The 25,022-nt window shown below is 46.6% G+C and overlaps 1 protein-coding gene across 1 annotated transcript; it reads right to left on the minus strand.

The window, feature by feature from the left end:
• Positions 1-5,134: 5,134 nt before the first annotated feature.
• Positions 5,135-22,284, minus strand: MYL3 (myosin light chain 3). The gene is made up of 7 exons (XM_040081695.2): positions 22,090-22,284; positions 14,863-14,890; positions 10,181-10,330; positions 8,815-8,988; positions 7,237-7,314; positions 7,001-7,035; positions 5,135-5,382 (listed from the first exon to the last, which is right to left on the minus strand). The coding sequence occupies exons 1-6, from the start codon at positions 22,210-22,212 to the stop codon at positions 7,007-7,009; spliced, it is 582 nt and encodes a 193-aa protein (XP_039937629.1). The 5' UTR covers positions 22,213-22,284; the 3' UTR covers positions 5,135-5,382; positions 7,001-7,006.
• Between the last annotated feature and the right edge of the window lie 2,738 nt (positions 22,285-25,022).

Genomic DNA, 25,022 nt, shown 5'->3' on the forward strand with positions numbered 1-25,022 from the left:
ACTATTGATTTAATTCTATTTCATTTCTTTAATGATATTATTTAAAATATTTCCTCGGCAGGACAGAAATGAGATTTTTTTTTTTTTTTCCTCCTGTGCACGGGAGCGTTATTCCCTGGAAATTGCGGGATCCCACTCCTATCTGATTTAAACAAATGAACTCAAATCTGTTCTTTCTGCAGGAACCAAAACTTGACCCCAGAGACCGTTTAAGATCAACCAGAAATTTCCTTTTTTGGCCGCACGTTTCGGATCCAGAATTCTCCTGGATTTAGGAAAATTGGTTTTAAGTGGGAGAGTACTGGGGTTGGAATATTCCATTACCCTTTTTTTTTTAAAAAAAAAAAAAATCCCAGATCCCAAAGTGGTTTTTTAGCACCCTGGAGAATACCTGGAATGTCCCACCCAGGTTTAAACCTTCGGGCGTTACATTTTGAATTCCCCAGGGTTTTTCTCCTGCCTGGAACTCCTCCCTCGGCCCAGAAACGGGAGAACCGCAGGAATATTTGTGAGGAATAAATAACTTCCATCCTTTTCCGTCGGGCTTTGGGAATTATGTTTTTATGGCGCTCCGGAAGCCAATTTCGGGATAATTTCAAGCCTGTGCTGCAGCCAAGAGCGCGAGATAGAACGGATTGAAGGATCTTGGCTGCTCCAGCAGCTCGGGAAGGAAGAGTTCAGGTTTATCCCTGCCCTCCTCAGCATTCCCAAAGGGAATTTTTAGGGAGACGCTGACTCCAGACAACATATTTAGGGGCGCTTTGGCGTTCCTGTGCTTGCCACGGGTTCCGAACAGTCACTGCGGAAAGGGAAAGGGTTTGGGAGACGGAAAACATTCCAAATTCCAGGATTTAGGGATCCCTAAGCGACACCCTGCTCCCAACACCCCGACCAGCAGGGTGTCAGGTGGAGTTCCGCTTCCTTTTTTTGTTCGTTTGCGGGGGTTTTTTTGGCGTTTTTACGTTTTTATTTTTAATTTCCCTAGCAAAGAACTGTTATTCCTAATTCCGTATCTTTGCCGAGAGCCCCTCAGTTCCAGAATTCCAATAATTCCGAGGGAGGGGGTTCACATTCTCCATTCCGATTAATAAAGACCTCTTCCCAAACCCAAGGGACAGGGAGACGGACTGGATCCCAGCGCAGGGAGCCGAGGTCATCCGCGGACTCCCGGAATCCGGGATGAGTCCAGGGAATGAGCTGGGGTTGTTTCCCGGGCTGGGATTTACGAGGCCTCTGCTCCGAGCTCCTCCTTCCTTGGAAAATCGGTGTCGTTCCCAAGGTTTAGGGTCGGAGTATGGAATTAATGCCAGAGCTGAGGAGGTTTTTTATCCCCCCCCAAAAAAAGTGTTTTTAAGTGTGCGTGTCCCCCCCCCCGCAAAAAAAAAAAAAATCTGGAAAATGAAAATTATTTCTAATCCTTGGTTGAAGTTCCGAACAATTTGATCGTTAAGAATATTCCAGGAAAGAGCCAAGTTCTAGAGAGTTCCCAGATAATCCGCGAGGCTTCGCTTCGCCAAAGTTTCTCTTCCCGGCTCTCTCACCATCCCAAATTTTTTTTTTTTGCAAACTGTCAGCGAGTCGGGAGAAAAAAAGAAAAAGACGTTCCAAGAAGCATTCTGATCTTTGCTCCACAAATTCCTGGAATAAACCTGTTTGGACCCTCTGGATCCAGGCAGGATCCATCCCTTGGAGATGCTTTTGCGACAAGGGGGAACTCTGGGGCCAAGATCCGCAGTTTTTTTGCTTTGCTGTCCTTGGTCTCCCTCCAGCTCTACCCAGAATTTTGTCCTGGGGATGATTTTCCCAGAATAAAGAAGAATGGTTTTTTTTCCTTAATTCCTTAATCATTCCTGACATCTCCCTATCGGCTCCAATTAACCTAATTACAGATTTAAAGAATCATTCCTCCTTTTGCCTTTTCCCAGCTTTCCTGCCGCCAATCCCTTGGAGGAGGGGAAAAAAAAAAAAAAAAAAAAAAAAAAAAGTGGGGAAAGGAGAAAAAAAAAAAGTGGGGAAAAAAAATTCCATTTGTTCTCGAGACCGAAGGGAGAAACAGAAAGGGTACGAATGCAAAAGCACTGAAAGAACTGAGATCCTCCCTTCAGAAAGAACATTTTCATTTTTTTGAGCTGTTTGTGAGGGAAAAAAACCCCACGATGATTCCAGGGAATGATGCTCATACCCAGTCCCAGCCTAATCCCAGGGGGTTCAAAACCTCAGGAAATCACAAAAAAAAAAAAAAAAACCAAAAAAAACCCCACAAAACACAATTTCTTCCCTCAAATCCAAGCATGAATATTCCCTGGAATTCTCGTTTGCAACCTGCTCTTTTCTTGGCCCTTTGCCCGCTCCGTTTATTCCCGAATTTCTGCCTCCAGCACCTGTTGCCCATTAAAAGCCTCTCCGAACAAACATTCCCGGAGCTGGACGTTCCGCTCCATTAACTTTCCTGCCGGGATGATGTCCTTTGTTTTTCCAACACCGCTTTTAATGGCCCGTTAAGGACGGAGCAGCTCGGGAGCGGGATCACCTTGGGATTTCGAAAACAAGGGATTTCAAAAATCCCCTTTTTTTTAAGACTCGAGGCTTTGGAGTTCCACCCTCGTTAACGAGGAGGTTTTTAATTGATGGGTTTTACTCTCGGGGCACTTTGAGAGCGATTTTTCCACTAGGGAAAAAAAAAAAAAAAAAAAAAATAAAATAGGAGGAGGGAAATGTGGGGGGAAAAAAAAAAAAAAACAAATGCTGGGAGAGGACATAAAACTCCCTCAGCTGTGAAGGGGGAATCGGGGTGGTTCCATCGAATCCCTGAAAACAGGGAGCTGGATTTGGGGGGTGCAGCTCAAATTTACTCTCGGGGGAGGAATCCAAATGATGACAGGAAAATCCTCGGCGCATCCACGGGGATCAAAATATCCAAGTTTGGGATCCAGGTTCGTTCATTTCCATGGGATGGAAATGCAGGGTTCCCCCCCACACACAAAAAAATGTCACCTGAGCACGTGGAATTCCCAGAATTGTCCCAGGTTCAGGGGAGGGAGAGTGGGAAAGTTTCTCCTGTGGGATGGTGCAGGATTTCTGGGAATTGCTAATCCAGGAAGGATTGACGGAATTGTGCAGGACTTTGCTTGCAGATTCCAGCTGGGGTTTTTTGGGAATACACACAAACCTCTTTGTCCCGGTGTCGTTCCCAGTCCGGGGCTCAACCCTCATCCCTGGAATTGTCCGCGTTGGACAGGGCTGGGAGAAGCCTGGGATCATGGAAGCCCTCCCTCAGAATTCCTGAATTCCATGAGCTTTGAGCTCCCTTCCAACCCCAACAGATCTGGGAATCTCTGGCTCAATCAAGGGCTGTTGGGAGACGGATCCTTGGAAACCTCAGAGCTCCTCCAGCTCGGGAGCTGCACCTGATCCTTGGAATCCATGGATGGGGCGACAGGACCGTGAGGTCCTAAAGGTGGCAAAGGCAGGAGCTGAACCCGGCAGGGATTTTTTTGGGATACTGTGGCTGGGACTGTCACACCTGGACTTTTTTTTTTTTTGGGAAACCAGGAGCAAGGAGTTGGCCGTAGGAGCTAAAAAACAAAACCAGAAATTCCCATTTATGTTTATCCCACTGGAGCTCTGACCAGGACGGGCTCTCAAAGGGTTTTTTTTAGGATTTCTTGGTTTAAACGATGCCCAGAAGTAAAACAGGATCCCAAAAATTCCCTCCAGTTCTGGAATATTTCTCCATCCTTGGGAACACTCCCTGCTCCTCCGTCCGGCCACATCCTCATGGGCTTTTCCTTTTTTCTCCCTGTTGTTCGCTGTTCCTTTTGCTCCTGGAGGGATCTGTGGGAAGTCGTGGGGGAAAAGGATCTGTCCTGCGTTTATCCAGGGAAAATTGGGATGGGCTGAGCATGTTTCCCTCTGGCAGAAATTCCCAGCCCAGCCGGAGCCAGGCTGGCCCTGCTGGCGGCGCTGGGGACAAGCTGGAAAAGCAGTTTTGGGATTTTTGGGAGCTGTTTTCCTTTGGCTGTGCTGCCCCGTTCCTGTCTTCCCGAGGTTTTGGTAATTTATGGATTATCAGTGTCAGAATTGAGGCTCCTCCAGGGAACTGGGGCTTGCTGGAATCAATGGAGGAAAAACCAGCCTGGATTGCTCCAAAATCCAGATCCTGGGAAAATACCAGCACCCCGTTATCCCAGAGCAGGATTTTCCTCCTTTCCTTTCCTTTCCTTTCCTTTCCTTTCCTTTCCTTTCCTTTCCTTTCCTTTCCTTTCCTTTCCTTTCCTTTCCTTTCCTTTCCTTTCCTTTCCTTTCCTTTCCTTTCCTTTCCTTTCCTTTCCTTTCCTTTCCTTTCCTTTCCTTTCCTTTCCTTTCCTTTCCTTTCCTTTCCTTTCCTTTCCTTTCCTTTCCCCTTCTGCTCCTGGACCGTTGCATTTCCAGGTTCTTTGACATTCCCTAAAAACCTCTACCAGCTCCTGGCCTCTCCTTTTTTCCAGCCACAGAGGAATTTTTTTTTTTTTTTTCCCCTTACTTTTTCAATTATTTTTCCCCAGAAAATGAGTTCTCTTAATCCATGGGATTTTCCACGCTTCTCAACTTCCCTTGGCCTCTGCTGAGGTTTTTCTCTGGATTTCTTTCCCTTTTCCTCACACGGATGCAGAGGCAGTGAGGAAACAAAGACACGGAAAAAATCCCTTTTCTTTTACTGCAAAAACTCCAGGACCAAGATGTGTTTATTGAAATAACTTCCAATTTTCCTTTGGGGTAGATTTTTCCTTGATTCCTAGGGAAATTATTGGAATGGGAAGGAATCCTCATGTAGAAATGATGGATTTTAGCAAATTTCCCTTTAATTTGGGATTTATTTTTTTTTTTTTTAGTTTTATTTTTTATCCTTACTTTTCCATCATCCAAAGCAGAGGGGGGAAAAAAGTCAGCAAGGTTTTGTTTGTTGCTAATTTCTGGGAGTTTTTCCCTAAGGATGAAGGATATTCCTGGGATTTGTACTAGTGTCCCATAACCACAGGGAAAACGTGGAGTTTGGGATGGAGAAAGGGATCAATTATATTTTTTTAATTGATTTATTCATTAAAAGAATTCATTTTCCTCAATTTTCCTCTTTTTTTTTTTTTTTTTTTTTGTTTATGTCTTTCATCCTACAGAAATTCCCAGGGATTCGTAGTTCACATTCCAGTTTCTTCCATTGGATCTCCACAGGATCCACCCCCTCCCCATGGAGAACCAAACGAAACAAAAATATCCAAATATCTTTAGGGATTTTAGTCACATTTCGGAGCTCTGGAATGGGAATCTGGGCTGAAAAAACAAGGGAGAAATCCCAGCATGGAAATCCGAGGCCGGTATCCGGAACTTCTCGGTGCTTATCTTGTCCTGAAAGATAAAAAACACTTTTAGGAGTTTGAGGGAAAAAGAAAGAACAAACAATTCAGGGATCCTCCTCAGCTCATCAACACCGGGAGCTGCCAAAACACAGGGAACCATCCCAATCCCAAAATCCCGTGCTGAGTGATGGGGGAAAACCTGGGAAGCAGTCCCTAACACCTGGAGCCAAGCCAGGTAAGCAAATTCCATCCAAAACCATCCCAATTCCCTCGGGGAATCGGAAGGAAGGGCAAGGCCCAGTTTCGTTCCCGATACGGAAATTCCGCTTGTTCTTCCCTCCATCCCACGGGAACGGCCAAGGGACGGAGCCGTTCCTGAATTTTTGGGCTCGGCTCCAGATTCCCACCGAGTGCAGGACCTTCGCTCTTTCCATGGACATTCCATTTGTCTTTCCATGGATGTTCCAACCACCGCTGGATGACACCACCGAGGCTCATCGGCGAATCCCAGGAATGTCGGATTCCTGGGAATCGCCAGCTCCCAGCCCCCTTTTCAAACCCATCAAAAGCGAAGGCTTGGAATTGCTTCCCAATCCTGTCCCGGTTTTCCAGCTTCCCAGTTTTCCATTGTCGCGTTTCTTCTCTGGTGGCTGGCGTTGGTTCCCATTGGAACGGGGATTTCCAGTGGATTAAGGATTGAAAACATCCCTGAACAGCGGGCAGGGGCCATGGATTGGGATGACGCCCAGGCTCCTGATCTTTGGCATCCAAAAACTGGGATTCGGTTGGAAAAGTCCAAGCTCAAAGGTAAATAAATGCCTTAAGGGGGGGAAAAAAATGGATTCTAATAGGAAAAAAATAGAAATAAAGGAATAAACAAAAACAAACCGAGTCTGGTGGTTGAGGGTTTTTTTTTTTTTAGTTTGTTTATATTTTGCTACTTTATATCTTGGAACAAAATTCCCGAAAAACCTGGACGTGACCCCTGCTTAACCCAGAATCCAAAGTCACCACAGCACAGCCAGGTCAGCTCCAAAACCAAACCAAAGCCAGGCCTAAAAATAAAACCAGAGCCCAGGGAAAAGACTGAAAACAAACAAAGGAAACCCGAAACATCCAGACCAAATCCGAGGGACAGCTTTTCCCGGGATATCGGAATGGATGGGTGGGTCAACTCCTTTCCCCGAGAGCTGAGCAAGGGGAAAACCCAGGGAATGCTGGAGAAGGGCAGCGGGCGCTTTTTCCAGTAAAACCGGGATAAACCCTGCCCGGAAAATCCTGGAGACAAAGCCCAGCTCCTCCGTGAGGGCGAGACAGAGCTGTGGTTTGGACGTGCTGGACAAAGCTCCGTCCTTTTCCTGGAAAACCAATCCATCCTCAGGAGACGGTGGGAGCCGGATTTGTGGAAAACCACTAATTATACTCCCGGTGGTGTAAACGTTCCTGATTCCTTCTTATCTCTTTTTTTTCTGTGTGTGTTGGTTTTTTGGTGGTTTTTTTTTCCCCTCCTAAATTCTATTTCCTTGTTTTTTTTTTTCTTTTTTTAGGAGTTCGGGAGCGGGGATTTGTAAACGCACACGGGAAAAAAAGTTTATTCTTGGAAGTTTCCAGTCAATCCTAGCGGGACGAGGATTTGGAAATCCGGGAGAAGGGCGGAGGAGACTCACCTGGGCTCAGTTGGCCATGATGTGTTTCACAAAAGCTGGGGGAAAAAAGAAGAAAAGAGGGAAAGAGGGGCGGGTTATCCTACGGAAAAACAAAATTAACCTTTCACGGATGGGGTTTATCAAAAGGATTATAAAGGCAGAATTGGGCTAAAATGTGGGAATCTTGCTCCGGGTTTTTCCATGGATTTAAACTTTCCTGGGAATGTTTTAGGAAAGCCTTCAGGGGTCCCGCCCACCTTCGTAGTTGATGCAGCCGTTGGCGTCTTCCTGCCCCGCCATCAGTTTATCCACTTCCTCCTCAGTCAGCCTCTCCCCTGCACGGAAAACAAAATCCCTGGATCAAGACCCCAGAGTCAGGAATTCAGGAAGTTCCTGAAGAGCACAAGGGGCGGAGGTGAGAGAGAAGAGGGAGAGGTTTCTCCTGGGGGGAATTTGGGGCGCTGACCATGGGAAAAGCTCCTGTTGGAGCTGCAAATGGATGGGAATTCCAAGCTTGTTCCAAATCCGGATCCAAATCGGAGAGCGGATTTGATCCGAAATCCAGAAAGGCAGGGAAAAAAGTATGGAAACCCACAGGATATGACGGTCACAACTCATTTTCCTAACAATAAGCTGGGTCTAAGTGACAAATCCTGAAGGTTTGGGTCAGTTTTAACCAAGTCCTGACCAAAAAAAACCTCTCGGTGAAAACTCAGTTCCGCTCTGAGTCTGAGGTTGTGGAAGATTCCAAGGTGAAATTTGGGATCTTTGGGACCAGGGATGGGTTTAATTAAATTTAATTTGATTATCTGAATGTTTGGTGCCCATTGGTTTGTAAGGATTCGTAAAACCAAGGGAATAGTTGGGATTGGAGATGTTGGGATGATTCATGGTGATGGGAATAACGACGATTTAATATTTGTAAATACGTTGTGTCCGATTTCTCCAATAAATATTAATGTTTATAAATTTAATTTTATATCATTTATATATTTATATAATTTTATACGTATATAGTTATATATTTCATTTTCTACCATTTATATATTTAATATATATAATAAATATATATTTAGTATATATTATATAGTATCTTGTGTGTGTTATATATAATATATTAAGAAATATATTATATATTAATAAATATATTATATCTAATCTATCATATAATATATATAATGTTATATATTCTATATACTATAGTCTATAATATATTTTATAATATATGTTAATTATATATTATAACATTAATATTATATATTAATATAATATATTTTTATAGTTTAAAAATATTTTAATAATATTTTTATGTTTTATATTTTATATTTTATTTATATTATATATTATATATTATATATCATATATCATATATCTTATTTCTATTTCTATTTCTATTTCTATTTCTGTCTATATTTCTATTTCTATTTCTATCTATATTTATATTTATATTTCTATTTCTATTTCTATCTATATTTATATTTATATTTATATCTATATCTATATCTATATCTATATCTATATCTATATCTATATCTATATCTATATTTATATTTATATTTATATTTATATTTATATTTATATTATCTATATTTATAATGAATAAAATATATACAATATAGAAATATTTTTTGGAGAATTCAAACACAACAGGAGGGAGGGAGGGAGCGGAGAAGGGAGGGATGGAAGCGCAGAAAAATGGGGGAAAGCCAAGGGAATAGCTGGAAATCTTGGGATCATTTCATGGCGATGGGAAACGAGATATTTATCGGAGAAAGAAAACATGAAGGGAAAAGAGGGAGGGGGAAGCAATGGAAATTCCCACGGGAATTCCTCACCCAGCGTGGCCAGGACGTGGCGGAGCTCGGCTCCCATCACCGTGCCGTTCCCCTCCTTGTCGAACACCCGGAGCCCTTCCACGAAATCCTCGTAGGTCCCGGTGTCCTTGGTCTTGGCGATGTGCTGGAGCATGGGCAGGAAGGTCTCAAAGTCGATCATCTTGGAATTCATCTCTGGAAAACACGGCGGAAATGGAGGCGTGGGTGGAATCTGGGAGTAACGATGGGAAATCCAGCGTGGGGTAAAAGGTCTTGCCGTGATAAGTGTTGGATAAAGGGAGAGAAGAGCCTGGGAATGGAAGCTTGGGGGGATTCTGGGAGAGCTGGGAATTAACCATGGGATATCCAGCATGAGCACAGAAATGTGGGGATGAATGTTGGATAAAATGGAGGGAAGAGCCTGGAAATGGAAGCTTGGGGAGATTCTGGAAGAGTTGGGAATTAACTGCGGGATATCCACCATGAGGGCAGAGCTGAGGTGATAAATGTTGGATAAAAGGAAGGAGGAGCCTGGAAATGGAAGTCTGGGGAGATTCTGGGAGAGTTGGGAATAACAATGGGATATCCAGCATGGGGTAGAAGATCTGTGGGATAAATGTTGGATAAAAGGAAAGAAGAGCCTGGAAATGGAAGTCTTGGGAGATTCTGGGAGAGTTGGGAATTAACCATGGAATTAACCACCATGAGGGCAGAATTGTGGTGGTAAGTGTTGGATAAAGGGAGAGAAGAGCCTGGGAATGGAAGCTTGGGGGGATTCTGGGAGAGTTGGGAATTAACTGCAGGATATCCACCGTGAGGGCAGAGCTGAGGTGATAAATGTTGGGTAAAAGGAAAGAGGAGCCTGGAAATGGAAGTTTGGGGGGATTCTGGAAGAGTTCAGAATTAACCATGGGATATCCAGCACGAGCACAGAAATGTGGGGGTAAATGTTGGATAAAAGGAAGAGAAGAACATGGAAATATGGAATACAAGGCATCACTGCAATCCTTCCAGGCCTTCCCACCCATCTTTTGTGGAACAATCCATGTCCTTACATCCAGGTCTTCCCTTTGTTTCGCTGGATGCGTCAGAAACATTCCTGGTTTTTTAGGAAAAACTCACTAATTCCTCCATAAATGCAATTTTAAAAGGCAAGCATTTGTCGTTTTCAAACACATCCATGCCCAGGGCTGTTAAATTAATTAATTCCCTTCAATTCGGGACAATTATCTTGGCTGCCAGACCGATTTATCCTCCCTTCCTGCTGGAAATTTCAGAGGCCGCTCCGTATCCCGAGTTACTCCGCACTGAGAAAACTGAGGAATTCCTTCTCCGGGAATAACTCTGGGAATGCCCTTTCCCAAAAGAAGCGGAGGAGAACACCAACCTTCGGGTTTGGGTCTGCCAAGCAATTTCATCACCTCAGCCTGGGTCGGGTTCTGCCCCAAAGCCCTCAGGACGTCTCCACACTGGGCGTAGGTGATTTTCATCTCCGACTTGGGGGTCCGGTCGAAAAGGGAAAACGCTTCCTTAAATTCTGGAAGGGGAAAAAAAAAACGGTTGGGGAGAAATTCGTTCCGTCGCTCCCCGGGATAAAGATAAGCCCAGCCTAAATCTTTCCCTCGCTAACTGCCCGACCGTTTCCTTTTGCGGTTTGGGAAAAAAAAATTGGATGAGCTCTGTTATCTCCGATGTTTACGTTCCTCCTTCCCTGCATTTTCCGGTTCCCCCTGGGGAATGGAATGGGAGAGGTCGAATGCTTCTCCCGCGGTATTTCCGTCTCAATTAATTGTTGGGCCTTGGGAGTTTTCCAGCTCCTCGGGAGCACTCAGGAGGGCCCAGGGTCCAACAGCAGCTCTGCTCACGGGAAAACCGGATCTTGGATGAAACTTTGGATGGTTTGGGAGCACTGACCCAACAGGGTCCCAGAATACTGGGGTTATCACCCAACAAGCAGTTAAATCGTGAGGGAGGGTGAGGGTGTATGGAAAACCTTATCCCAGAATCCCAGGGCAGGTCAGGTTGGGAGGGACCAGAGTGGGGCAGCTGGTGTCACCTCCCTGCTCCAGCAGGGCCGTCCCGGAGCACAGGGCACAGGATTGTGTCCGGATAATTCCGGGATATCCCCGGTGAGGGGACTCCCCAGCCTCTCCGGGCTCTGCCCAGGGCAGAAGTCGTGCCTCCCGTGCAGGGGCAATTCCCGGGATCAGCCCCTGCCCCTGGCCCTGGTGCCATTGCTGGGCCTGGAGCAGAGCTTGGCCCTGCCCTGACCCTCTCTGCACACGGGGACGGACAGACAGACAGACAGGGACACTCAGGGGGACACAGGGACACCCAGGGACACCCAGGGGGACACAGGGACACCCAGGGACACCCAGGGGGACACAGGGACACCCAGGGACACTCAGGGGGACACAGGGACACCCAGGGACACTCAGGGGGACACAGGGATGCATGGGGACACACAGGGACAGACAGGGGGACACACAGGGACCCCCAGGGATGCATGGGGACAGACAGGGACACTCAAGGACACCCTGGTACACTCAGGGACACTTGGGGGGACACAGGGACACCCAGGGACACCCAGGGGCACCCGAGGACACTCAGGGACAGACAGGGGCACTCAGGGACACAGGGATGCATGGGGACACCCAGGGACACTCAGGGGGACACAGGGACACTCAGGGACACATGGGGGGACACAGGGACACACAGGGACACTCAGGGACAGACAGGGACACCCAGGGACACCCAAGGACACCCAGGAACACATGGAAGGACACTCAGGGACACTCAGAGACACCCAGGGACACACAGGGACACTCAGGGGGACACAGGGATGCATGGGGACAGACAGGGACAAACAGGGACACACAGGGACACATGGGAACACACGGGGACACCCAGGGACACCCAAGGACACACGAGGACACCCAGGGACATTCAGGGACACTCAGGGACACGTGGGGGGACACAGGGACACACAGGGACACCCAGGGACATCCAGGGACACCCAGGGACACCCAGGGACACATGGGAGGGGCACAGGGACATTCAGGGACACCCAGGGATGCATGGGGACAGACAGGGACAAACAGGACACACAGGGACACATGGGGATACGTGGGAACACATGGGGACACCCAGGGACACCCAGGGACACACAGGGACACACAGGGACACCCAGGGACACACAGGGACACACAGGGATACCCAGGGACACATGAGGACACATGGGAACACACGGGGACACACAGGGACACATGGGGATAGACAGGGACAAACAGGGACACATGGGGGGACACAGGGGCAACCAGGGACACACAGGGACACATGAGGACACATGGGAGCACACGGGGACACACAGGGACACATGGGGACACCCAAGGACATTCAGGGACACCCAGGGACACACAGGGGCAACCAGGGACACCCAGGGACACACAGGAACATTCCCACGGGAGAGGTTCTCCTTTCCACCACCAATTCCCTGTGACTGAGGACGCTGGATGTTGGATTTGGCAGTGCTGGGACAAAGGTTGGGATGGATGGTCTCAGGGATCCTTTCCAAACGGAATGATTCCGTGATTCTCATGGAGTCAGTGGAGGATCCAGCACAGACATCCCCAGACTCTCCGGCTCCTCAGGCTCCTCTTTCCCTGCTGGAATTGCAGGGTCAGAGGAGGATCCCAGGGAGCAGCAGTAACAGCCTGTGATCCTTCACTGTTATCCTTTGCTGTTATCCTTTACTGTTATCCTTCACTGTTATCCTTTAACTTCCTCCTTTATCCTTTAACTTCATCCTCTACCCTTTAAACTTCATCCTCTATCCTTTAACTTCATCCTCTATACTTTAACTTCATCCTCTATATTTTAACTTCATCCTTTATCCTTTAACTTCATCCTTTAACTTTATCCTTAATCCTTTAACTTCGCTGTTATCCTTGACTTCCCAGTGCGCCATCCATGACTGATCCTAAAAAAAAAAAAAAATCCCTTTGGCTTTAAATCCCAGGATCTGCCCCCTTGTGCCGCTGTTGCTTTTCCACCTTTACTTCCCTCACAGTTTTCCAAACTCCGGGAGGTCATCCTAAATGCCAATTCATCCAACCCTTCAGCCACACACTCTGCAGCTCAGATTTTCTCCATCTTCCCCAAACCCTTCTCTTCATTCCATCTCCCTCATTTCCCTTTCTTTTCCTTTGCTGCTTTCCCTCTGCCCTTCCTTCTTGGAGTTTTGCCGGATTTTCCTCTCCTCCTGTCTCCCTCCCTTTTCCATTTCGATCGTTCCACTCCAAATTCTCCTCATTTCCTTCCTCATCCTACACTTCCAAACAACACTGAAACCCTCCCACTTGGGACTAATTAACATTCCCTCGTTTTCTTCTCCTCTCACCTCCCTTCTTTCCTCCTCTCTCTCTCTCCTGGATTTTCCCTCCTGCCCCTGGGCCGATCCTTTTCCAGCCCCTCATTCCAGCAGAGGGCAATCGTGGATTTTCCAGGGCTCCTCGCTGGCGGTGGAATGGGGGCAGAGAGCCTTTCCCAGCTCCTTTCCTGGGCTTGGAATAACGGGAAATATTCCCAACTCCCCGAGCCCCTCACCCATCTCGGCTCTCCGACTCCCTGAGCACCGTCTCCTGATGATTCCCAGTCCAGAAAAAATTCCCGACAGCTCAGATTTCCAAGGGTTTGGGTAGTTTGTTTTGGTTTGGGGGTTTTTGTTGTTGTTTGTGGGGGGTTTGGTGGTTTTTTTGTTTTGTTTTTGGGGTTTTTTTTGGTTTGTTTTTTCACTCCTTACTATTTTAATCTTTTCGTTTGCATTTGCTGACTCCGTGACATTCCCATCCAAGCACCAAAACCACCTCGGTGTCCTCTGCCCTCCCTGTGGCGATGGATATTTTCAGATCCCTAATTACTGCCTCTCTGCCCATCTGGAACAGCTCCTATTCCCTCCTTCCCAGCGATTCCGGGAGCCGGAGAGGCCCAAATCCAGGGCTCTGAACGGACATTGCCACGAGGGAGGAGGAGCAGGACAACGTAAAAACGGGAATGTTCCGCAAAGCCTCGCCCCAGACCGTCGGCTCTTCTCCTGGAGCAACATTTCGGGGAGCAAAACATCCGTGAATCCTTTCAGATTCCACACAACCTTTTTCCCCAGGGAGAAAATGAAAATTAAAAAAAGAAAAGGAATTTGGGGGAGTTTTGAAAGCCCTTGGGGTGCTGCAGCTCCTGGTTCAGAACCCCAATGGGTGGTGATGGACCGGGAATGCCCAACCCAGAGGATGGAATTCCCACGGCTCTGGGACCAGCTGACAAATTGGGAAACATCCAATCTTCCCGGGACACCCCGGTGCCTCCTCGGGGAAAGACAAAAGGGAGGTGATAATTAAACATCTCTCCCCTCTGATTGATTTTCCCCTGGTTCTAATTAACCCTGATCCCATCTTTCAGGGGCTCTCCCAAGGGGTTAAAGACCTAAGGCAAATCCTGCCACATGTTTGATCCCGACCACCAGTTATCCCATAAAATCCGGGCTGGTTTTGGAGGAAAAAGGGGAACAGCTGCAGTCCCAGGGTTCCCAGGATTTCGGGCAGGAGGTTTTGGGATCAATTTCTTCAGCCGGGACAAAGGGTTTGGAAATTAATGCTGACGTTTGGCTTTGAAAGGATGAAGGAATTCCACGCCAAATCCAGTTATTTGCTGGATTCGGGAGAGCTGGAACACATTAAGCTCTGATGGAAGGCAGGGAAAATTCTCCGAAGCAGAGCTGAGGGTTTTCCTTTGAAAATGTTGATATTGGTGGGGTTTTTTGGGGTTTTTTTTTCCCCTAAAGAAAAATCTGTCTTTGGGCTGTTTGGGGGTGCAACTCCTGGAAATGGGACGTGAATTCCCTGCTTTTCTTTTGGAGGGAAGGATTTTGGAGGGGGAGCAGAAGAAAAGCCGGGAATTACAGCTCAGCCTTCCCGAGGTTGTTCCGATATCCCAGCCCTGCTCATCCCAACACTTCCCAGGGATGGATTTGCCGAGCCCAGAAGGGGGGAAAAAAAAAAAAAAAATCTCCCTCACCTTCGATCTGGTCGGGGCTGAATTCCACCTGGAAGAGACAAAAACCAGATTAAGAAAACTGATAAGGAGCGGGAAATTGGATCAGAGGAGGAGGAATTGGTTTAGTCTCAGTTTTATGGCCCTGGAGGGGTCGGGAGGTCCACGAAGGATTCACTTCCCACCAAACCCAGGCTGCTCCCAGCCCTGCCCAACCTGGCCTTGGACATTTGGTCTCAGGGGAGGTTCAGGTGGGGTATTGGGAAAAAAATCTTCCCAGAAAAGGCTGTCCAGGCCTGGAAGAGCCGCCGGGACAGAGGTGGGGGCCCCGTTCCTGGAGGGATTTAAGATCCATGTGGATGTGGGGACAACTCAGGGACAACGATGACCTTGGATCTGGCCATCTTTGAGGACTTTTCCACCTTAAATGAGTCCGTGACTCCACGTTCCCCTTTTCCCTGGATGGCTTCCCTTGGGATTTTGGAAATATCCTGGCAAGAGGGATCTTCCTCAGAAGAACTGAGTTTTCCCTGGTGGTCTTTTGTTTGTTTGTTTGTTTGTTTGTTTGTTTGTTTGTTTGTTTGTTTGTTTGTTTTTACCATTGGGAATGGAGGTTTTAAAGCCAGGACGTTCCCATCAAGGCCTCCCTTTCTCCAAGGCACCCAGCGCTGGGGTTTGGTCCAAATCCGCATGGGAAATTCCCGATTTTATCCCGCCCTGACAGGTTGATGCCTGAAGTTTCATCTTCCCTGTGTTTCCCATTCCGTGCTGCCCAGGGTGCAGCTCTGAGCTCACAGCCAGGGTCACTCAGCTCTCTGCACACAGCAGCCACACAAAACAAATCCTGCTCCTGCTGCACACCAAGGACACCTGGGACAAGTGTTCAGCCCAAAAGCACAAACAGCGGTGGCTGGAGGGAGAAAACAAGAAGGATGGGACTGGAGAACCTGGAGCTGGAATTGGACAATTCAACCCCAATGTGCAAATGGACCAAAACTTATCAAAGTGTGAGACCTCGTGACCGTTTGTCCATTTTGTGTCCATTTTGTGTCCATTTTGTGTCCATTTTGTGTCCATTTTCCATTTTGTGTCCATTTTATGTCCATTTTGTGCCCATTTTGTGTTCATTTTGTGCCCCTTTTGTGTCCATTTTGTGACAATTTTGTGCCCATTTTGTGACCATTTTGTGACCATTTTGTGTCCATTTTGTGTCCATTTTGTGCCCATTTTGTGTCCATTTTGTGTTCATTTTGTGCCCATTTTGTGACCATTTTGTGCCCATTTTGTGACCATTTTGTGTCCATTTTGTGTCCATTTTGTGACCATTTTGTGACCATTTTGTGCCCATTTTGTGCCCATTTTGTGTCCATTTTGTGCCCATTTTGGTTCCACCTTGGGTGTGTCCCTGCCCAGGCTCTTGTCCTGCCCAAGGTGGATCCTTGAAGGCCTTTCAATAAATCTCTGCTTTATTCTCCAGCTCTGTCCAGTCTCTGTTCCAGCTCAGCCTTCCCGAGGCACCAACATGGACAACTCTACACATTCCATGAGGACATCCAACACCCAAATCCAAACCTTTCCACCAGCGTGATCCCAGCTTTCCTCGTCCCCAGCACTCCTGCCTTTGGGGAATCATCACCTGACGGCACCAGCTGGATCCTGCTGCCACTGGATTCTTTCCCTGGTTTTGTCCTGGAGGCTCCAGGAGGGATCAGCTCCGCCCCTGGCCCCACTGACGTCATTCACAGCTTCCCAATCTCCTGGAATTTTTACCGATCCCAGTAAACCCCCCGTGGCTCCGCACTAAGCCAGGCATAGCTAAGCCTGACATCAGTCCTATTAATAAATCAGTTGTCACCCCGCAGTCAGGAGCTGAGCATTTGGACAACGGAGCCCTTCCAAGAGGGAAAAAAACATTCCTGGTTTTTCATTGGACGCTGAGGAATCCGGGGAAGGACAGCGGGATTTTCACTTGGCCGTGGCAGGGATAATTTGGGAAGAAGAGGAGGTTGGATTTTAGGGGTTTTAAATTTATTTTGTCGGAGTTTTTTCAGTTTTTCTTTTTTTACGAGATTTTTGTTGTTGTTGTTTTGGGTTTTTTTTTTCCTTTTACTTATCCCTTGGGATGCCGATCCAGGAAAAATGCAGGAGCTGGAAGGAGGCCAGGAAAACCATCAGGATCAGGATCCTGGGGCTGAGGTTACATTTGGATTCCACCCTCGGGAGGGGCGTTTTTTCCTCCCACTAAAACCTTTTAAATCCTATTAACACGCACCATTCCCATCATCCCGTCTCCCACCACTTTCCACAGTAATTTTGATGGATATCAACTCCTCCAGCGCCCTGGGATGAGCATTGATCCAGCCTCCGACGGCTCCAGCCCTCCGAAGGAAAACGGAGCTAAAACAGAAATCAGCCCTTAATTCCAAGGGTTTAAAGCTTCAATTCCAAAGTGAAGTATTCCGGGAATTGGGAAAAGAAGCAGAACCTTTGTCGAGGTCACGCAGACCCAAAAAAAAAAAAAAAAAAAAAAAAAAACCACAAAATTTATTCCTTATTTTCTGTCCGCTCTTAAAATTCCAGAGGGTAGGGCTGGATGGGACACTGGGAAGGAATTCCTGGCTGAGAGGGCGGGAAAGAATTCCCAGAGAAGCCCCCGGATCCCTGGAAGCGTCCAAGGCCAGAAGGATGGAATTCGGGATACTGTGGGGTAGTGGAAGTTGTTCCTGCTCGAGGCAGGGGTGGATTGGGATGATCCATAAGGTCCCTCCCAACCCAAAACTTTTGGGATTTTGTCATTTCCCGTGGGGAAGTTTTGGCCCCTTGGAAGGGGGATTGGGTTAGAGAGGGGTAATTTTGGGAATTCTGTGCCAAAACGAAAAAACATTTCCTGTCGCCGCGTTATCCCGTTATCCTGGTGCCCCCTGGGCAGCTCATTCCTGGTTATTTTTCAGGACGGCTCCAGGGCAGAGACCGGGAGATTTCAAAGAGCTCCAGCTCCTGGAGCCGGATTTTTCAGGAGCTGGAAGTGCCCGAGGATGGAGTGGAATTATTGCATCCCTGAGGTGGGATTAAATGGAAAAATTAAATCCACCTCTCCCAGGAAAATCAACCCCAAATCCCAAAACTCAACCCGTTCATCCCTAGGGAAGTTTCCCTTTTCCCAGCCTCACGTGCGGGGCACTTCTGCTCCGAGCTCTGGAGCTGGACAGGCAAATCCAGCAGGATCCAGCATTCCAAGGACGGGGACAAAGGGATTGACTTCCCTTGGAGGCACAGGGAGCTCCAGCCGGGACACCGTGACTTTGTGGGAATATCCACAGGGATTTGGGGATATTGTGGGATCGAGGGCAGCAGGGATGGGTTGGCATTAAATAAAACCCCCAAACCCAAATTGGCATCACTCAAAAAAAATAAAAATCTTTTTCTTTTTTTAAATCAAAATTATTCCGTGTTCCACAAATTTATTTTTATCTTTGGGGAAAAAAAAAAAAAAAAAAAAAAAAAAAAAAAAAAAAAAAAAAAAAAAAAAAAAAAAGAAGAAGAATTCCTGCATTTTTGAAAATTATTTGGGAAAATCTTTTTTTTTTTTTTCCCATGGGAATTTTTGTTTTTTCCCTTTCGGCCCGATCCGGAATTACGAAGGTTACAAACATTATAAATATTATATAAATCGTGGAGTTCTTATCCCATTTTCCAGGTGCTGAAAGCTTCTCCGGAATTCCCAAATGAGGAAAAAAAATTTTTATCCCGGTCACCGGACCCGCGACGCCGACGTCACCTCATCCAACTTTAGCCGCTGAAATGCTGGCACCCAAATTCCCAAATTCCCGACTCATCTCCCTTTATCCCAGCTCAGCGTCTCCCGAGGGTGACTCAGCCCACTCGGATAAAGAAGTTTGGCACCATCCCAAGGGATGAACTTCCAGGGATTTTTTCCCCCTGTTTTATTGAGGATTTTCCGTTTTCCCGTGGTTAAAGCTCTAGGAGCCATTCCCACTTTCTGCATCCTCAAAAATCCTGGGTTTTTTCTGGCTTGTTTTTCATGGAAGCAAAATATATTCCCGGGAAAATGCGCCTCCCTATTAAAGAGCTTCCAGGTGGGAATTAATTAAATGCATGGAAAAGATGATTTTTTTTTTTTTGCTATCTAATGTTTCCAGGACAATTTATTCCTGAAAATCAAAAGTTCGGGGATCACCCTGGAAAAACACTTCCTTAAAAAAATAAAAATAAAAAATTTCCAAGGAATGAGCCGAATTCCTCGGGAAAAGGCAGAAATAAATCCCCCAAAAATCCTCTTTTGGATGAGTTGCAAGCAGCATCCAATTGCTCCCACCCTTGGAAATCCGGGAAATCTTCGGAATGCTGGAAATTTCAGAGGGTTGGATCGAATCCAATGGGAATGTGAGCATGGGAAACACCAAAAATTTGGGAGAATGGCTTCAGTTAAGGGACAGATCCCACATTTTGGACCCCGGCATCCCAACAGGCGCAAAAAACGTCCAAAGGTGAGAGGAAAAAAAGCGGGAAAAAAACGGATATAATTCCAAGTGCCAAAAAAAGATCCTGGGATCATTCTCAGGTCTGGGAGCGGCAAGAAAATTCCAAGAATATTTTGATTTTGAGACTTTTTGGTGGTTTAAAAAAAAAAAAAAAAGGTCTCAAAATTCCAAGCACAACCGATAAAATCTGGGCATAAACAGAAATAATTGGAGGCATTCCCATAAAAAGATGGAATTTTAATTTTTTGGGGGGTACAAAGTTGCTTTTCTGAATTTTTTTTTTTTTTTTTAATCTGTAAATTATGGAAATAAGAATGGATTTCATCCTGCAGCGCAGAAATGGGGATATTTGGAGAATTCCAACCCTGATTAAAGCATTTTTCCAGACACTGGGAAGGAATTCCGGGCTCCAGCAGAGCTGGATTTAGGGAGCAGGGATTTGCACGCATAAGGGAATTCCTGATCAAATTAAAGAATTCCCAGGAAAACTTCTCTAGGGAATATCCCCTCTCCTTTCTATGAGTTTGGGAAAAAATAAACAATGCCCCAGACTCCAAGTCTGTATTTCCCAGTTTCCCAGATATTTGGGAATGGGATGTTCCCTGCAGAGTTGAAGGGATGTTCTCACAGCAGCGCTGGATTGGGATTTGTTTCTCAGTTGGGAATTCCAGACAAACTTTCAGCAGATTAAAAATGGGATGAGAACTCCGTGATTTATATAATACTTATAATATTTGCATCCTTCGTAATTCCAAACTGTGCAGAAGGGGGAAAAAAATAAAAATTTTCATGAAAAATAAGAACTTTCCAAAATAATTGTGTAATATTAAAAAAAAAAAAAAAAAAAAAAAAAACCACACCACTCAGGAATTCCTTTTTTTTTTTTTTTTTTTTTTCTTTCTTTTTTTTCTTTTCTTTTTTTTTTTTTTTTTCAAAGATAAAAATAAATTTGTGGAGCATGGAATTGTTTTGATTTAATTTTTTTTTTTTTTTTTGAGTGATGCCAATTTGGGTTTGGGGGTTTTATTTAATGCCAGCCCATCCCCGCTGCCCTCGATCCCACAATATCCCCAAATCCCTGTGGATATTCCCACAAAGTCACGGTGTCCCGGCTGGAGCTCCCTGTGCCTCCAAGGGGAACCAATCCCTTTGTCCCTGTCCTTTTCCAGCTCTGGAATGTCGAGCACAGAGGTGCTGGAGAGAGCTGGATCTCATCCCAAACCTCTTCCCCAAGGTCATGGAATTGTTCTGGGAGCACGGCGCCGACTCTGGAATCCTTCCCTTCCAAACTTCCCCAAAACTGAATTCCTTGGGAGTCGATTCCTTGAAATGTTACAAATCATTGCTTTTTTCCCACTGATGTGCAAAGATTTACAGGGAATTTGGGATTCGTGGCAGGAATAAAAGCCCTTCCAGGACCTGTCCCAAATCCTGAGCTGCGGGATTCGGTCCCACGTGGAAGAGGAGAAGGATTTGATCAATGAGGAGACAAAGAGACTTATTCCATTTCTCACACAATTCCCATGTTTTTCTGAGGGGGGGAAATGGCTTTTTTTGAGGATCCAGAGGTATTTATGAGCTGGGAATGTCCAGCCTGGAGAAGGGAATGCTCCAGGGAAATCTCAGAGCTCATTCCAGGGCCTGACGGGGCTCCAGGAGAGCTGGAGAGGGATTTGGGACAAGGGATGGAGGGGCAGGACACAGGGAATGGCTTTGAGCTGAAAGAAGGAGATTTAGATGGGATTTTGGGAAGGAATTCCTGGCTGGGAGGGTGGGGAAGGACTGGGATGGAATTCCCAGAGCAGCTGTGGCTGCCCCTGGATCCCTGGAAGTGTCCAAGGCCAGGCTGGACACTGGGGCTTGGATCACTCTGGGATGGTGGGAGGTGTCCCTGCCCAAGGAACGGGATTTAAGGTATGTCCTAATCCAAACCATCCCAGGATTCCGGGTTACCCTGGTTCTGTGATTGTCTGCTCCAGATTCCCACTAAAAAGAGATCCTGCAAAGCTCCTCTTCTTTTTCCTAAGGCAAAGGACAATTCCCCGTTCCCAAAGGACAATTCCCAAAGGACAATTCCCAAAAGATAATCCTTATTCCCAAAGCACAATTCCCAAAGGACAATCCCTTTTCCCAAAGGACAATTCCCAAATGACAATCCTTTTACCTAAAGGACAATCTTTTTATCCAAAGGACAATTCCCAAATGCCAATTCTTTTATCCGAAGGACAATCTTTTTTACCCTAAGGACAATTCCCAAAGGACAATCCCTTTTCCCAAAGGACAATTCCTGAAGGACAATTCCCAAATGCCAATTCTTTTATCCAAAGGACAATCTTTTCACCCTAAGGACAATTCCCAAAGGACAATCCCTTTTCCCAAAGGACAATTCCCAAAGGACAATTCCCAAATGCCAATTCTTTTATCCAAAGGACAATCTTTTCACCCTAAGGACAATTCCCAAAGGACAATCCTTTTTCCCAAAGGACAATTCCCAAATGCCAATTCTTTTGACCAAAGGACAATCTTTTCACCCTAAGGACAATCCCCAAAGGACAATCCCTTTTCCCAAAGGACAATTCCCAAAGGACGATGCCTCACGTCCCCCTGTGCCTTGCCGTGTTTATCCCTCACGGGACATTTCCTTTCCGGCACAATTTCCAATTCCCAGCCAATTCCGGAGGATTTCAATTCCCCACTTATCCCACCTCCTCCACCAGCTCCAATCCCCCTCCAGGATCAATCCACCTACTTTGACGGAAGCCGGGTTAAATTCCACCTCTTTCTTGGGCTCCGGTTCCGCCGGCTTAGGCGCCGGCTTGGGTTCCTCCTTCTTAGGCTCTGCCTTCTTAGGCTCGGGCTTCTTGGGAGCCATGGCCGATTTGGGAAGGAGAGAAGGAGAAAGGTGGGAAAGGCGGGAGACAGGAGCTGCTGCTGCAGGAGAATTCCCGGGCTCGGGAGGGGTCTTTATCCCCTCTGGAATTGCCGCATTGTCCCTCCCAGGGCTGTCATGTGCCACCGCTCACAATGGGGGCACGGCTATAAAAGGACAACACCGGCTCCGGCTATTTTGGATCCCGCCTTGGATCCTGCCCTTGGATCCGGCATTGTTCCCAATTAACACTTCCACGGAAAAGAGATTTCGGGGGGTTTAGGCCCGGCCTGGCGCCAGCTCAAATATTTTTTTTTTTGACGTGGAAGTGGGAGGCAGGGTGACGACCCCGGTGGGGTTTGATCCTCGCCAGGGCCGTCCCGAGTGACATTCCCGGCTCCCGAGTGACATTCCCGGCTCCCGAGTGACATTCCCAGCTCGGTTTTCCAGGCTGGACCGTGCCCCCCGCCCCCGGCCTTTGTCATGCAAAGATAAGCCCGGGTTTATATTTAGAGCCGAGGACGCGGCTTTGGGGAAGCTCAAGCATCCCACGCCGCGTCAGCTGGCCCCCGGCAGAATTCCTGCCTCGGATCTGGCCCTTCTCCCGAGAAAAAGCGGCCCGAAAACCAGGATTGCTCCCAGGGAAATTTCATCCTTTTGGAGGGAAAAATGGAGCAGGGGAAGGGGAAGCGCTGGAAGTGCATCCTCAGGGTTTTCCAGCCCTTTTTAGGGACTCGAGTGCCAAATTCCTGCCCCAAGGACCGAGATAAGAGCGGACACTTGAAGCTTTCCTGATCCCAGCCTGGCTCCGGTTGGATAACACTTCCCCTCAAAGTGAAAAGCAGGGAACGATTCCCAGATTTATGTCATTTTTCCAGGATATTTCCCATTCCCAGGTTATTTTTCTGTACCAGGAGGAGCCTTTGACACAGGGGCACACACACATTCCTTGGATTATTTTTATTTTCCAAAAAAAAAAAAACCTGGAAGAAAGCAGCCACCCACCAAATCAGGGCATATTTGTGAGGGGCTCCAGGCTGGAATTCCGATAAAAATCAGCTGTATCATAAATCTCCCGGAGTTCCTTTTGATGCCATCCTGGATTTCCGCAATCCAAATCCCTTTAATCTGCTTTTCCTGGCTCTGCTGCCGGCTGGATCTCAGCTTTTCCAGGATTTCCTTCGGGTGGCAAAGCGATAATTCTGATTCCAGCCCAGTTAAATTTGAATCAATTCAATAATTTTATTTCCCAGCCAGATTTATTTAATTCAATAATTCAATAATTTTAATTCCAGCCCAGCGGAGAACTTTTCCTGCAGGTTTCTCTTTCCCATTTTTCCCGTTTCCTGTCCCACCAGGAATCAGGACAGGAAAGTTCCTGGTGATTCCGCTGATCAGAAGGGATTCCCTGGAGACATCCCTGGGAATAAACAGAACTGCGGCATCGCTGAATCCATGGAATGGTTTGGGATGGGAGATCATTTATCCCATGCCAATGGACAACTTCCATTAGCCTGGCCTGGAAAACTCCCAGGGATTGGGAAAAACAACAGAAATAACAGGAATCATTCCTGGTTTTCACATCCTGGAAAAGTTTTCCCTCTTTAATTCCTGCATTGGAATGAGAGAACTCGGGGGAGCTTTTAGAGATCCCAAGAAATCCCAGGGATTTGTTCCACCGTGTTCACCATCAGCTCCTCAGTCCATGATTCTGGAATCGGCACAGATCCAGGGAATTTTGGATTCTGCTCATTTAAAGCAGAAAAATTCCAGTGAAAATTAATTTGGGATCTGGGCTCAGCTGCAGCCACAGGGAGAGGTTTTACACATTTAAAAAACCACCGGGCCGCATTCCCGAACGGAAAACAGCCCTGGAAAATATCAGGCCATTAAGATGCCATCAGCAGCTCGGGATCGTCAACTCCACCTCTGCCGGATAAAGGGAGCCCAGAAAAAATGGGAAAGATGGATTTCCCTTCTCTCCCAAATCCCAGAAATCCAATTTCCTTTCTCTCCCAAATACCCAAAATGAGATTTCCTTTTTCTCTCAAATCCCACAAATCAGATTTCTTCTCTCCAACTTCTCTCCCAAATACCCAAAATGAGATTTCCTTTTTCTCTCAAATCCCACAAATCAGATTTTCCTTCTCTCCCAAATCCCACAAATCAGATTTCCCTTCTCTCCCAAATCCCAAAAATCAAATTTCCCTTCTCTCCCAAATCCCACAAATTAGATTTTCCTTCTCTCCCAAATCCCAAAAATCCAACTTCCTTTCTCTCCCAAATCCCTAAAATCAGATCTCCTTTCTCTCCCAAATCCAATTTCCCTTTCTCTCCCAAATCACACAAATCAGCACCCTCGGGAGGTTGAGGGAATCGGTTTGGAATTTTTTTTCCCCCCCTTCAGCTTTTTCCTACTAAAAAGAAATAATGGGGAAAAAAAAAAAAAAAGGCTGGAAATCACCTCAGTCGGATTTTCAGGCAAAATTCCGGATGATCCAAGATTTTCTCCATAATATTTTTTATATATTTATGGCAAGGAATATTCCGGAAAAATCCTTTGCACGTCTGTCAGCACCAAAAATTCCTCGTGTCCTGGCGTTTTATGGGAAGTCACTTCCACTTGGATTGGAAAATTCTGGGATAAAAATCCCGGTTGGGTCATTTGGGATTTGATTCCGTTTCCTCCCCGTCTGTTCCTCTTCTAAACCCGGGGCAATTCCATGGATTTCTTGAGGAGCTGGTTGGTGAGGATCTGTGGATGACTCAAACCCTTGAGCAGATCAGAGGGATTTCACGGGAAACAGTTGGAT

This window comes from Hirundo rustica, chromosome 1 (genome assembly GCF_015227805.2).
Source record: "Hirundo rustica isolate bHirRus1 chromosome 1, bHirRus1.pri.v3, whole genome shotgun sequence".
NCBI lineage: Eukaryota > Metazoa > Chordata > Aves > Passeriformes > Hirundinidae > Hirundo > Hirundo rustica.

Coding starts and splice junctions, on each gene's coding strand:
- MYL3 (XM_040081695.2), bottom strand. CDS start 22,212: ATGGCTCCCAAGAAGCCCGAGCCTAAGAAGGCAGAGCCTAAGAAGGAG. Junction 14,891..22,089: donor TTAACCCGGCTTCCGTCAAA/GTAGGTGGATTG, acceptor TGTCTCTTCCAG/GTGGAATTCAGCCCCGACCA. Junction 10,331..14,862: donor CAGCCCCGACCAGATCGAAG/GTGAGGGAGATT, acceptor TTCCCCTTCCAG/AATTTAAGGAAGCGTTTTCC.